Source organism: Dryobates pubescens, chromosome 12 (genome assembly GCF_014839835.1).
Source record: "Dryobates pubescens isolate bDryPub1 chromosome 12, bDryPub1.pri, whole genome shotgun sequence".
In the NCBI taxonomy this organism is placed as follows: domain Eukaryota; kingdom Metazoa; phylum Chordata; class Aves; order Piciformes; family Picidae; genus Dryobates; species Dryobates pubescens.
The window spans coordinates 18,042,251-18,055,970 of record NC_071623.1 but is presented as its reverse complement, the minus strand read 5'-3'; the positions used below and the strand labels follow the sequence as shown (position 1 = coordinate 18,055,970).

Sequence of the window (13,720 nt, the reverse complement as noted above, 5' to 3'; positions counted from 1 at the left end):
TGGGTTAGTCAGAACTAACACAAATGTTCCTTACCTTGCCCTGCTCAATACAAAGGAGTCTTTGACTGTCACCACTGGTCCCAGTTCAGGACACTCTGAATCATGGTACTGCCCACAGTCCTCGCACCCTGCAAGGAAGCAGACAGCATACAGTAAGGTAGATGCAAACACTTTTGTAAGACAGCTGCCTCCTTCTTTCAAGAGCCAAATACAAAATCTAACACTGGGCAAAATCCATACATACAGAGGCAGATGTCTATTTATATTGCTTAAAAGAACATGTAACATTGAACATTAAGTTGATAGCTGCACCTGTGTGACGTAGCAGGCAGCATGATCAGAAAACAATAGTCTAAATTCTCTCTCCAAGAAAAAACAGTAAGCACTCTGCTTAAAGATGCCATGATTCTTCAAAGTGCCATAACATCTACCAGCTAAAGAAAACCATATCCATACCTTCACCATAGAATCATAGAATGGTCTGGGTTGGAAGGGACTTCCAAAGGTCATCTAGTCCAACCAGAATCCAGACTTCTAGAAACAGCTTAAGTAGCGTGGGGGGGTTTATGTTTTTTTAGTGATATGAAGCATAAACCCACCACTGGTATCAGAACTGGCACAGGGCCTTAGCAGGGCATGAAGATGCTGTAGTAGCCCAGCTCTGCCCAGAGCCATGCCTGGGCCAGCTTATGCTTCTTACCCACAGTGGAGAGAGGTGCCTTCTGGTGTCAGTCCAAACAAGTCATCTGGCTGTGCAATATACTTTAACCACTTCTTAATTCACCATCAGCTTACCTAAATTAACTTTCAGTTTAAGTGGCTGTAAATTACTCAGAACTGAATGACTCCTATGAAACAATTTTCAGACCTGGATAATTTGAGGCTTTCTAAAATAAACCAGCTTAAGAGGATTTCAAATGCATAGACACTGCTTCATGGTGAAAAATATCTGTCAAACTGCCCTGCCTGGTCATCTGCTGAAGTGGCTTAAGAGATCATCACACAAGGGTAATATTCCATCTGAGCTCCACGCTCACAAGGGCAAGTCACGCAAACCCAGTGAAAATGTGAAGTAGAGGGTGGTTACACTGTTTGGGATGAGAACAAGACAGAAGTCATGCTGTTCCAGGGTATGCACCCTCTGGTAAACTACTCTCTACTCTTAAGTGGCAACCTCTACCTCCCAGTATTTGTCCCAGTGAACTAACAATAAAATTCCTTCTAAGATGTGGAAAAGGGATCCTAAACTAAAATGCACAGTTCCACATTATCTCTCCTTCTCTAAACAAAACCACCTTAGAGGTGAAAATCCACACCCATTCGACAAGAGGCAGTACCAGCTCATGCAGCCCCCAAGCCCATCACTGCTTCCTGTACAGCTGTTTGTGCTGTCCTAGTGAGCCCACATGTGGAGTACTGTGTCCAGTTCTGGGTTCCACAGCTCCAGTGAGACAAAAAACTACAGAAAAGTCCAATAGGGTGTCACAAAGATGATTAGGGGACTGGAGAATCTCTCTTCTCTCTTATGAGGAAAGACCAAGACCTGGGTCTGCTTTGCCTGAAGAAGAGAAAACCAACAGTGGATCTTCTCAACCCTCATAAATATCTAAAGGGAGATGTCATGAAGATGGGGCCAGACTCTTTTCAGTGATGCCTATAACAGGGCAATGGGCACAAGCTGGAACAGAGGAAGTTCCATGTGAGCATGAAGAAAAGGGTCTTCAAGAGTGACAGAGTGCTTGACCAGGCTGCCCAGAGCGGTTGGGGAGTCTCCCACTCTAGAGATATTCAAAACCCACCTGAATGCAATCCTGCCCTAGGTGAACCTGCTTCAGTAGGGGGGTTGGATTAGATGATCTCCAGAGGTCCTTTCTGACCCCTACTATTCAATCAGTTTGTGATTCTGAAATTATCTGCATTAAATACAGATTTCCAAACTAGAGAGGGTGCAGGAGCCACAGAGGAACACTGAAACCAGATTGGTGAAAAGAACTGGATTATCATCCACAAAGAGTCATCATAACCACTGGGGACAGGAAGGCATAGCCAGAGTGGTGGCTCTTTAAATGAGCTTTGCTGCCAAAGGAAACAAAGCACTTTGTCATTCCCCTTATCTTTTGAGTGCACCTAGGCACCCCTCACTTCTGCAGATAGCCACTGCGCAGGTAGAAAAGGTGCAGACAGCACTGTCCAAAACTACATGCAGGAGTAAGCTACACATTTCTTTCATCCCCTTCCATATGAGTGGTCATTAATTAACAGTACCACTTCACAGACACTGTTAGCTTCTAGCAGCAGTAACACGATGTTTCTAGTTTTACCAAGGGTTGGTTTACAAGTCACTGCTAAATCTTGTGTACTACATTGGGGGTGCAGAGTAAAAGGCCACACCTGCAGAAAGAAGTGAACAGTACAGGTGGCCCAAGCTGAGCAACAAGTTATTCCATTCCATATACTCAAGATAAAGCTGAAGGATCACAAGGGTCAAAATGTCTCCTTCAATTGTCAACATCCAAGGCAGACTCTGTCTGTTCTGCCTTCAATTCCCACTCACATGTTCCAGAATCCATCTCCTGTCTGCCACTGAGTGCAGTCTGGAACTTCTGCCATCTGCATCAGTGGTGATGGTGACTAACTGACATCAGCAGGGTTGGGTTCAATTTTGGTTTTGTGTATATTTATGTGTCTTTAATTTTACTGTTATTATTTTCATTAAAGCAGCTTTAGTTTTCTTCTCAATTCATAAGACTCTCTCCCTTATTCCCTTTATTTTCCCCTTTGGGAATGGAGAGGTGTTTAATAACACCTGCCAGCCATTAGTGGCCAGCCCATCCCCAACCCTTGACACAGGGGCACAAGAAAATCCAGTGAATGCCATGAGTGAGACCTGTCAGGGAAGCTGCATCTCAAACTGGGCTTGTTCAGAGAGAACAAGAAGCCCACATCCTCCTCCTGTAGTGGTGTAGGTCTTCAACTCAGGATAGAGGTCAGAGTTCCCCACAGACACCCCTGGTTGCTAAAACTGGCTGTATAAATGAAGGGCTTAGACTAGTGTTGGGCCTTCAGTCTCACCTCAACCACGAAAAGCTGTTCTGCTAACTCACATTCAGAGGTCTCTTTGTGTAAACCAGGAGAATGTGTATGCTTAAAATAACCAACCTTCTCTCTATGCCTCCATAAGCTGTTTGAGCTTCATTTACAGAAATAGTTTTCTAAATAAAAACTGGTTTACTCTTTAATTCCAAACATTCTGAGTAGCCAAGTGACATAATGACAGTTAGATCATTTTCCTTTCTAATACTTACAAATAAATATAAGCTCATCACTGCCATCTTCAGCCATTTTTTTAAACCTGCCAAAATACAAATGATAAAGTTAGTTCTGAATGATTTTTACTTTCCATTATTATTGAAACACCCTTTTAGGGAGTAAGGATGCTGACTGATCCACAGCACACTCAAACACATTACTGCCTGGGCAGCAATGTCAATAGAAAGTTAAATAAATTAAAGCCAGAGGACTAATCCAGGCCAGCAACAACTGCTGCAGAAACAAGACCTATCTGGTTCAGTACACTGAACAGTAGCTTAAAAAAATTATCAACAAAAGGTACATTTGATAAATTATTATTTAATAAAAACAATAATCTTAAGACCCTAAAACCTGCAAGTATGACCACAAACGTGTACCAAAAGCAAAGATATACTGTGGTAATAAGCGTTAGAAAACCTGGGAAAACAAATCCCATCCCTTGTCACTGACCTTCCATGAGATGGTAACTTACCAATTTTCTTTCACCCATGAAGAAAGGACAATCTATATTTGCTTCTATAAATCAGTTTTGGCAGTATGCATTAGAAACTGGCATTAACACTATTGCTCCTCAGCAGTGTCTAGACAATAATTTATTATGGCTGACAAATAGCCTGATTATGTATGGCTAAGATCATAACACAAGCACAATCTAGAAGGCAGTTTTCCCTTTTCCCAATGCCCCAGAGTGAGGCAAAGCACCACGAAGATCATGAACAAAATTAAAAAGAGAATGAGGCTGAAAAACCAGCAAGCAGAAAGGTTATAAAGAGGAAGGAGTAAGAGACTGAACTTGTGAGAGGGAGAACGATAGAAGAGGAAATGTGACCAAAGACACACCAAATCAGCATAGCCTTGTAAAAAAACCAAAACAAAACCCACAAACAAAAACCACACACACAGAACCATCACAAACCCCAACACCAAACAAAAAACTCCAAGCAAACAAAAAACCACCAACAAAAAAAACAAAAGCAAAGCAGTGAAGCATTTGCTACTACAACAAATGCCAAGCCAAACCATAAGCACAACCACTACTCAGGATCCTCAGGATCAGCACAGGAGCAGACCACCAATTATGAGTTTACTTTGAACACTGATGCTTCATGTGCTCTGCCTGGCTGAGTCATGGAGACGTGTCCCAAGCTGGAGCCTGGAGCAGCAGCTTCTTCTGCACATGTACTGGCTCTGCTGACTTCTCGTCCTAGTGAAGTCCCTGGCACACACAACCACTTTCACAGTTTCAGGAAGGACTCCATACTTGTGTCAAGTGTGCTGCTAATGCCACAATGGCACCTGCACATGTCAGGGAGATATGAAGCTGCCAGCCACACTCATGCTCTGCTCCACCTCAAGCCTCCACCAGAAGCAGCAAACAGATTCCTTCATCTCTCAGTCAGCAATGAACAAGTCCATCACCACACGATGCACTGCGTGGAAAGCCAGCACATCAACTGATAGGAATACAAAGGGACGCCTGGTCACTGTGGCTCTTGGGTTACAGCAGGAGGGATCCTGTTGCTCAGTTATCTGGGCAACACCCTAAGGATTTTGGTCACTAGGGATGGGCACCTTGGCATTTTCCCATGGCTCATCCCAAGCACTGCCCTTCCCAACTCCCCTTACATCCCTAATAAAGGGTGAGTACTGCCCACCTGTGGCACAAGTTAGGCCTGTCTTGCCTATGGCTTTTGGGCACTAAACTCATAAACACAAACTACAAAAGCCCAGTGATGAGCAGGAGCAGCAATTCATGAAATTTCCCAAAACCTCCTTTTCTGAAAGCACTACAAACAATGCAATAGGTATTTAGGGAAAGACAGAATATTTTAATCATAAACCCAGGTATTTAGGGAAACCCAGCACAAAAAAAGCCACAGAAAGCAAATTGTAGGCTGATGTCAGAAATAGTTTGGTTTTTAATCAAGATGTTTTGTGGATGCTCTTCACTATTTCAAGAGGTGCTATTTTTAGATAGTTCAATCCTAAATATGGCTGAATTAACTAATATTCCTCTTGGTCAACAATTCAGATACACAGGGGACACCGTGCATAGAGCAAGACCAGCAATACGATGGTGTGACCTGCTTGATTCACCTTCCAGGATTTTCACAAAACACAGACTGATGACATGCAGCATTATACAAGCAGCAATGTCAGGCTTTTTCTAGTGACCATGAGATGAGAATAGCAACAAAGGGGTGGGGAAATCATAGTAGCATAAATATTGTTCAAGGTGATGGGCAGAAAGGGCAAAGGTCCCTCAGACAGACCTCACATAGTTGATAAGGACACAACACCTCAATTACCATCAGCATTAGCACAATTTTCATTTCTGAAGCAAGCACTTTCATTTGCCACGCCACAAAATTTCTGATTCACCACCCATCTTTGCTATGCTCAGCAAATGACCTGCTCTGGAATAAACAAGACCAGGTAACATATTATTTATCAGCTAAACTAAACTTACACTTCAACATGCAGGTGTACAAAGAGGGCTACCTTGCATTAGTCTCTGCACCTTGTCAGAAATTCCTGTGCGGTCTTTTGTTCTCCCTTTCCTACTTCAAAGAAAGGGTAAGAAAGGAAGAACTGCCCCAAAAAAGTTTAACAATGATGCTTTATTGACACATATGAGTTGTTACCCATAGATTTCAAAATTCCTCACTAATCCCCATTGTTATTTCTCAAGATTTTCTGAAATAAATGACACTACAGCACCTTCAGCTGGTAAATGGAGTCACAAAGTGACATGCAAGCCTCCTACAATGACACTGAAGACAGCCTTCAGAGCTTTTTAACCTCATCTGCTGCTGCTCTGGGACATGTCTGATTTTTTTTGCTTTTCAAGCATTTGTATCAGAAAAACATTCCATTAAGTCACTCATCCTATTGCACGTAATTATGTTCTTGCCTTGCAGAGATAATCAAAGCCTCTGGGAATTCCGGATATTTTATATAAACCAGAGAGCAATCATTAAGTAATGAAGGTTAAAAGTTACACAAAAGAAATCAGACTACAGTTAAAAAGCTTAATTCTGATGGTGGTAAAAGAGCAGAAAATTACTAATTCCTGTTTGTAGAATTAAATTAATGACTTCGTGCCTGACAGCAGAGAACGCAGCTATGCACACTACTAACTCAAGCTGTAACAGGGGCCCCCAAACACTTCTGAATCTCAATTCTGAAACTCAAGGGAACCTAAATGAAGACACTGAGGGGCTGCAGCATCACAGGTATCTGCATGTGTTGTATGATGTATAGCATTAACATGAGGGAATCACTTCAGCCATAAGCTACCCAAAAAACCCCAAGACCTGGTGTACAAGTGTATTTTCCCCTTAAAACTGCTGAAGGCATCGGGCTCCTGTGGTGAGCAATTCTGTTCTTGCAAACAGATTAAAAAATAGAGGCAAGAATTAAAAAAAAAAAAAAAAAAAAGCCAAATCCATAAAAAGCTGTACTTGAATTTAATGGCCAATCAAGTAAAACTAAAGTATTGCTTTCTTCTTTCTCCAATTTTCTGTTAAAGTTCTAGAATGGGATTCTACTAGTGTAAGTGGAAAATAGGTAGGTATTGAAATACATGTGTGCAAATAGAACACACATGGGTTTCTTCATGATGCAGCCCCATTTGTTCACACTGCTGCTCAAATTCATGGGAAACCACCTGGCAGAGTACCTGGCAAACTACAGCGAGGCCCTTATATTTCTAAAACATTACTACCATTCCATCAGTTCTTCTTGAGAAGGCAGAGGGGAGAAAAATTCCATGCCAGTTAGAGGGAGCACAGAGCAATAACAGAGTAGGTGTGGAGTTCATGTCGCCTGTCCACAATTACTTTCATTCTGCCTAGGGTCAATAAAGTACTTGCAAAGTTTAATGAACGCGGGCAGAAAACAAGTGCAATGCGGACGATTCGTGTGTATGAAGCATTATAGACTGAGATTTTCTTCCTTTTGTTTTCTAACGAACACATCGCGCCTTCTTCCAGAAGACAACCACCTAGAAAGCCCGGGCGGGGGACGGGCAGCGCGGCCAGACAGCGGGTCGGCCTTAATGACCGATTCCCCTACGGGGCCACAAGACCCGCCTCCTCCTCCCATCCTCTTCTCTTTGGATCACGCCCTCACACCTGACAGCGGCTCGCCACCCTCCAGGCGAATCCGTGCTCGACCATTGCCCCCGCAGCTTCAAGGAAACGCTGCTGACGGCGGCACCAAGCCCAACAGGGCTGTTTCCCACACAGGGCCGCGTCCTCCCCAGACCAATGGGTTTACCGGCCGAGCCCTGCTTGTGGGGACAACGCCCCCGTCCCCGCCGCAGTTTCAATGCCCCAGCGGCTCATCCCCCAGCCGCCCGTGCCCCGCGGGCTCCGCCCGCCGCCTGCCCCAGCCCGCTTGGCACACGGCCCCGGCGGTGCCAGCGCCCGGCACAGCCCAGCGGCGGGCCAGGGCCTCCCGACGCCGCACAGTGCGTCTGTGAGCGCGTGCGGAGCGCGGGGCGTGAGGCCTCGGCGCGGCCACGCGAGGGCCGCAGGCACGGTCGGCGCAGACCGGCGGAACCGCGCCGCAGCCGCCCGGAGCCCGGCGGGCGGCGAGGACCAACCCGGGATCCGGGAGCGGCTCCGCCGGGTTTTGCCTCGGACTCGCCTCGCCCCTCTCCCTACTGCCCTCCCTCCGCGCGCGGCGGCGCGGCCGCTGTAACAAAGAACAGGCGGCATGGAAGAGGAGGTGGCGGCGGAGGAGGAGGAGGAGGCGGCGGCACAGCTTCAGCCGCCACTGCCTCGGGAGCCTTCGCCACCGCCCCCGCCTCGGCCCCGAGCGCCCTAGGGAGCGGTGGGGAGGGGAGATGAGGCGCAGAGCACCAGGCCGTGCGGAACGGGCTTGAAGCGGCGGGACAAGGGTCCCGCGTGGAGGGTCCCACGCGTGGGACACGGGCAGGGGGCAGCGGGCGGGAGCGCGGGGAACCGGCGTTACCTGCCTGGGGAATGGCCAGACCCGGATCGGATCCGGACTCCGGGTTCCGATCCGCTCCGGAAACCACGCGCCACCGGAAGCCGGCGCGGGCGCCCGCAAAGCTCGGCGGGAAGTGTAGTCCGTCCGCGGAAGGGAGGGCCGGGTGGCTCGTGTCCGGGTGCGGGCCGCCGCCGTTAATGGGGAGCGGTGGATGGTGAGGCGCGGACGAGGGAGGGGCGGTGGCAGCGGCGCCGTCCCTCTCCCGGCCCCCTCATCTCCCTGCCTCGCCCCTGTCAGGGCAGCGGACTGCGCGGCGGGAAACGGACGGACCTCTGGTTCTGCATCGCGGCGACACCCCCCACTCCCGGCCGACCCGTTCCCGGGAGTGTAGAACACCCCTGTATGAGGGGCGGCCGCCCCTCCAGGCCGGCTCCTCCGTACTGCCCTCCTCAACACCCTCTCGGCCTTAGGCCGGGCTAAGGGTGGCTGCCGCTGAGCTTAGCACCCAGGTTGCACCGCCTGGGTTTTCCTTTTTCACCTCTTGGGCAGTGTCACCCGCGACGAAGGAGTCATAGACTCATAGGGTTTTCGTGTTGTAAGCGTCCTTTAAAAGTCATCTAGTCCATCTCCCCTGCTGTCAGCAGGGGCATCTTCTATTAGATCAGATTGCTCAGAGCCCTGTCCAACCCGAATTTGAATGTTTCCAGGGATGGGACATCCAGCAGGTCTCTGGCCAACCCATCACGGTGTTTCGCCACCCTCATTGTAAAAAATGCCTTCCTTACATCTAATCTAAATCTAGCATCTTTTAGTTTAAAGCCAATACCCCTGGTTCTGCCATAACAAGCGCTGTTAGAAAGATTGTTCTGACATTTCTTACAGGCTCCCTCTAAGTACTCAAAAGGCCACAGTAAGATCTTCCTGGAGCTTTTTCCTCAGGCTGAACAACCCCAACCTCTCTCAGCCCCCTTCACAAGAGGGGTGTTTCAGTCCATGGACTTTCTGGACTTCCTCTGGACTTGCTCCAGCAGATCTATGTCTTTCTTGTACTGATATCCTAAAAGCAGTCTGTAGAAAGCATTAAGGTTTCACAGAAATGCCACATCAGACACAAAGCAGACTGTAGGCCATGTAATTTTTCCCCAGTTATGCCCTGAACAAGTACCTGATAGTCTGCCTCCTCTGTACTTAAGCCCCATTGAGACTAACAAGTTCCAGCCCTCCTAAATCTCATCAGCCCTGCATTACCAGTATGTTATCAGCCCTGCTGTGCTGATAAGTACTCACTGCCCTCAGCTCAAGGATTTTTAAACACCCCGTACAGGTTACTGTGATGCTCACCCCTTTCTCAACTGAAATGTGCACTGGGCAGCCAAGAACACCTCGGCAGAGGCAGAGGCCAGGCCAGAAAGAACTTATTCTGTTTGTATTCAGGCGAAATGCCCCAACTTTTTCCTCTGGTAAGAAGTGTCACCTACAATGGAGTCTCCCCAAAACCTTATGCAATGGCTTTGGAACCCTGCTGCTGCGGTGTGGCTGGCCAGTCTTCACAGTAAGAGCACTACTGAAGATTCTAAGATGATGGAAAGCAGGCGCCAGCTCTGTCCTCTCCCAGGAGTGTGTTCTCATGGCTGTGTCTTTAACAGTTGGCTAGGGCCAGGTTCTTTCTCACATTTCACTTTTCCCATCCCACATCTCCTCCTGCACAAGTATACAGTTTCAAGAAGATGGTGTGGAGACTATTGTGACCCTCTTCTGGCTAAGTGCTCCGGCAAACTGAAACAATGCAGCATTTGAATTTTGACAATGTTGCTTCTTGGCAAAACACAGTTAATTGAAGGAGAGGGAAGCATTTATTCTTTTAAAATGACCCACCAGAAATTTTTATCGAGCATAGGAGTATTACAGGCAATTCTTCAAGCATCTAGCTGCATGTGACTTGCTTTTCTGAAGACGAAAGCAAACTGGCCTTCAGTTTTGTATAGTCTACTTTTACTTATTTTCCCTGTACATCCCAGTGCATATTCAGGATTCACAATGCTGGCTTGGGCCTCCTCCTAGGTTTCTCTAGCATCCAGTGCACAAATGTGGTTATCCTACTTGCAGTTAGTTCATTCTGTCAGAACAGGTTTCAACTAATTCAGAATAGTTATCTGCATGTTTCCTAGATGAAACAGTCTGAATTTACAATGCATGTGAGCCTGGAGAATGCAGCTCCGACTTTTTGGGTCTTTTGGTCACATCAGACTGGGAACTTGCATCTTACATCAGGCTTGCTTTGGCAGAGAGATAGGGGAAAGTAATAATCCAAGATCCTTTGTTTAAGGATCATTGTTTAAGAATGAGCTGAATGAAAAATTACAGCAGCAGATGCTGTGCTACAACCATTCCTGCTCTCACTGTGATGAGTCTTGTCACTTTTGTTAGCATACACAAATGCCATCACACAAGTTAATAAACTCTCATCCAAGATTAGAGCAGAAAAAACAAGTAAGCAGGCTTGTTGGGACAACAATTGGGAAATTTCAGCTATAAGAATATGAAAAAAACACGCATAAAAATGTGGACAGTAACTCCTAGTTAAGTAACATACAACTTCCTTGTCAAAGAAGGTACAGCCCTCACATTGGGAAGGGAAATAAAAACCCTATCATGACTATTTTCATATGAATACCTTTTTTTTTGGTGGATGTTGGGCCATTTTTTTTTTGTTTGCCCTCTTCCTCCCCTCCATCTGTTAGGGCTTGATGGCAACACTATTTTAGAATGTAACTTTCTCAATGGTCACAACAGAACCTCGTACCCAGACTGTGCTCATTTTAGTACTGGTGTCATTTACATAGGATCTAGGCCCTAACACTCCTCCCTCCTTGCCCCCCAAATTACAAATGGGTTTAGGATAATATAACATAACTGAGTAAAAAAATAATGAGTAACCACAATGAGTTCCAGAATCCTTCTTCCACTGGGTTCCCACTGAGTCTATGTTTCAGGTGTTCTCAAGAAACAAAGGGCTGCCTGATATGGCTGGGGTTATCAGAAACAACCTGCAGTGTGCAGTGTCAGCACAGCCTAGGTATAAGGCTGCTTCTGAATGAACAGGTAAATGGGATGTGTAAGTAACAGGTCACATTAGTGAAGGAGAGTCGAAAACCACCTGTTACACTTGGCTGACTAGGCATATAGGACAGCACACTACACAGAGACAACTGGCTTTTTATTGTTTGTACAGCAGTAGTTAATTCTTTAAAAAATCCTTTTCTCAGGCATTTTAGTGATATAATAAATCTGTACATCATAGATTTCTTAACTGCACCAACTCAATCTAGTGTACACACAGAAACAAACCCAAAACCAAACAAAAAAAACACACAGAAGGAGTGACTATCATAGTTGAATGCTAGAAAAAATATTTCACCTCACCTGGAATATCAGAGCATAATACATTATTGGGAAATACATAGTTAAAGTACTGGAAAGATCTCAGCATTGTCCTTCCCAGCTATTTTCACACCATGCCAGCATCTTGCATAGTAACAGTTTGGATATCCTGAGTGAAATTATATTATTCACCCTTAACTTAATCACCCTTGTTATAATTAAGACTTGAGTTGTTTGTCACCAAGGCTGTAGCTTAGCAATGTACAGAAGCCTATGCTGACTTTAAATACATGAAAAAATCCAATTAAGACCTGTGGAGGTCAAAGCATGAGGTCAGCTGATCCCGCCCACACTGGGTATGTTTTAGCCTGAAGCCATGGTATACTTAATTCTGTACCAGGATAAGCACTTACCTCAAACTTCAGATCTACAATTCAAAAACTGCAATAAACTAAACTGAAAAAGCCATGAGACTCCCACCTTGTATAAAGCTCTTGTTCCTTGTGACACCTTGAGCTAGCAGAGCTGAAAAAAGATGTTGAAACACGAGCAAAAGTCTTATTTTGCTTCCCCATACACATTTGATAGCATTTATGTAGTTGACTTTATTTTTTCCTATGATAATTTGCATATCAAGAACACCAAAACTTTACAAGAAACACTAGAGCAGAGAGCTTTCACTTGAAAATCACCTAGAACCAGTGAGAAGATGCAGTGGAAGGAAATGCTGTAAAATTTCACTGATCCTCAAAACTGGCATCATTGCCAGGCAATGGGAACATTTTGAGTACCTCAGAAAATGCAGCACTGCAAGCTGAGTCCTCTCTCAAGAGCAAGACAGTAAACACAGTTCTGTATGACCTGAGGTCTCAATCTCTCTCACAAAGAGCAAGCAGGGGAAAAAGAAAATCTAACAGAAAGCATAAGAATAAAGCCCGGTATTCACACCTGCAGAGTTTATAACTAGTCCATTGAGGTGAAGTTTGCCAAAAGTATTCTGCTTTTTAAATTAATAAGAACATCTTTCCATAGTGACATTTCTTCTCTTTTCACGCCATTCACAAGTTTCAGATACATTTAAAAGTGAAACAACTGTAATTTCTTCCTGGGATTAATCAGATATGAAATGCCAGTGATTTAGGGACAAAGGGCCCAAACCTCTTTATAGTAACTTTTAAAGTGATTTGTCACTTTAAGAAAGTTACCCTGCTTGTATTCATACTTGAGAAACTAGGTAGCTTTATTGCTCCAATCTACAATGAGAAATAAAGTTCTTGTACTATGTCCTTGGTCAAAATCCACACTACAGCCAAGCCAAATTTTGATTAGATAAGGATGCATGTTGTATCTGTTAAGGCAAATGAAATGCTAAAATGCCATAAACCAAAACAAACCACAAATAGAGATCGAGAAGGCTCAACTATAGGCAGAAAATTTTCCTAGAAAGGAAAAGTAAGCTTTCATCTCTTAGTCCTTATAAAACAAATACCAGGCCTTCACTGCTGTACAGAACATCCAGAATCATAAAAGTGTAAGAAAAAGGGCAAAAATGAAGAAAGATTTTCACAGGTTCTTTCCAAGCTATCATTCTAAATTAAATTAGAAGGCAGAACACAGTAAGTTTTTGCTGTAATATCACACAGAGATTTGTTCTACTGTTCAAATGTGTAGTGATTATAATATGCAAAACATAAAAGAGCAATGTGGTTCCCTCTGGCATCCTTCACTCAACCACACAGGAAATATTATCCAGCATCTGACAAGATACATCACAGTGTTAGCCACACCAGTTTACAAATCCAGTCCTTCCAACACAAACCTGTAGCATAGATCCCACCAGTAGCCAGAACCCAGCTCATGCCAACCAATACCAGTACACAAAAAATGTACATACGCAGATCTCCTGATCTTAAATGACAACCTAATCACTTTGGAAGGGGAGACTTGCATTCAGTACTGCAGGCCTTTGGGGCTGTCATGACTGAGCAACTCAACTGGCCCTTTGTGTTTGGTATCTTAGCTTGTTTTTACAACAGGACACAAAATATTTGTAGAGGAGTAGAAAGCA

The 13,720-nt window shown here is 45.0% G+C and overlaps 1 protein-coding gene across 6 annotated transcripts in view; it reads right to left on the bottom strand.

Moving 5' to 3' along the window:
• Positions 1–8,348, bottom strand: part of PRDM15 (PR/SET domain 15) — a 37,132-nt gene extending 28,784 nt beyond the window's left edge. For 5 of the 6 annotated variants that reach the window (XM_054165897.1, XM_054165899.1, XM_054165900.1 and 2 more), the window contains exons 1-3: positions 8,297–8,348; positions 3,306–3,352; positions 35–128 (exon numbers count right to left, since the gene is read on the bottom strand). In XM_054165897.1, the coding sequence (XP_054021872.1) occupies positions 35–128; positions 3,306–3,342 (131 nt within the window). In that variant the 5' untranslated portion in view covers positions 3,343–3,352; positions 8,297–8,348. Of the gene's footprint in view, positions 1–34; positions 129–3,305; positions 3,353–8,292 lie in introns of all 6 variants that reach the window. The other variant, XM_054165898.1, reaches the window with a different exon arrangement.
• Between the last annotated feature and the right edge of the window lie 5,372 nt (positions 8,349–13,720).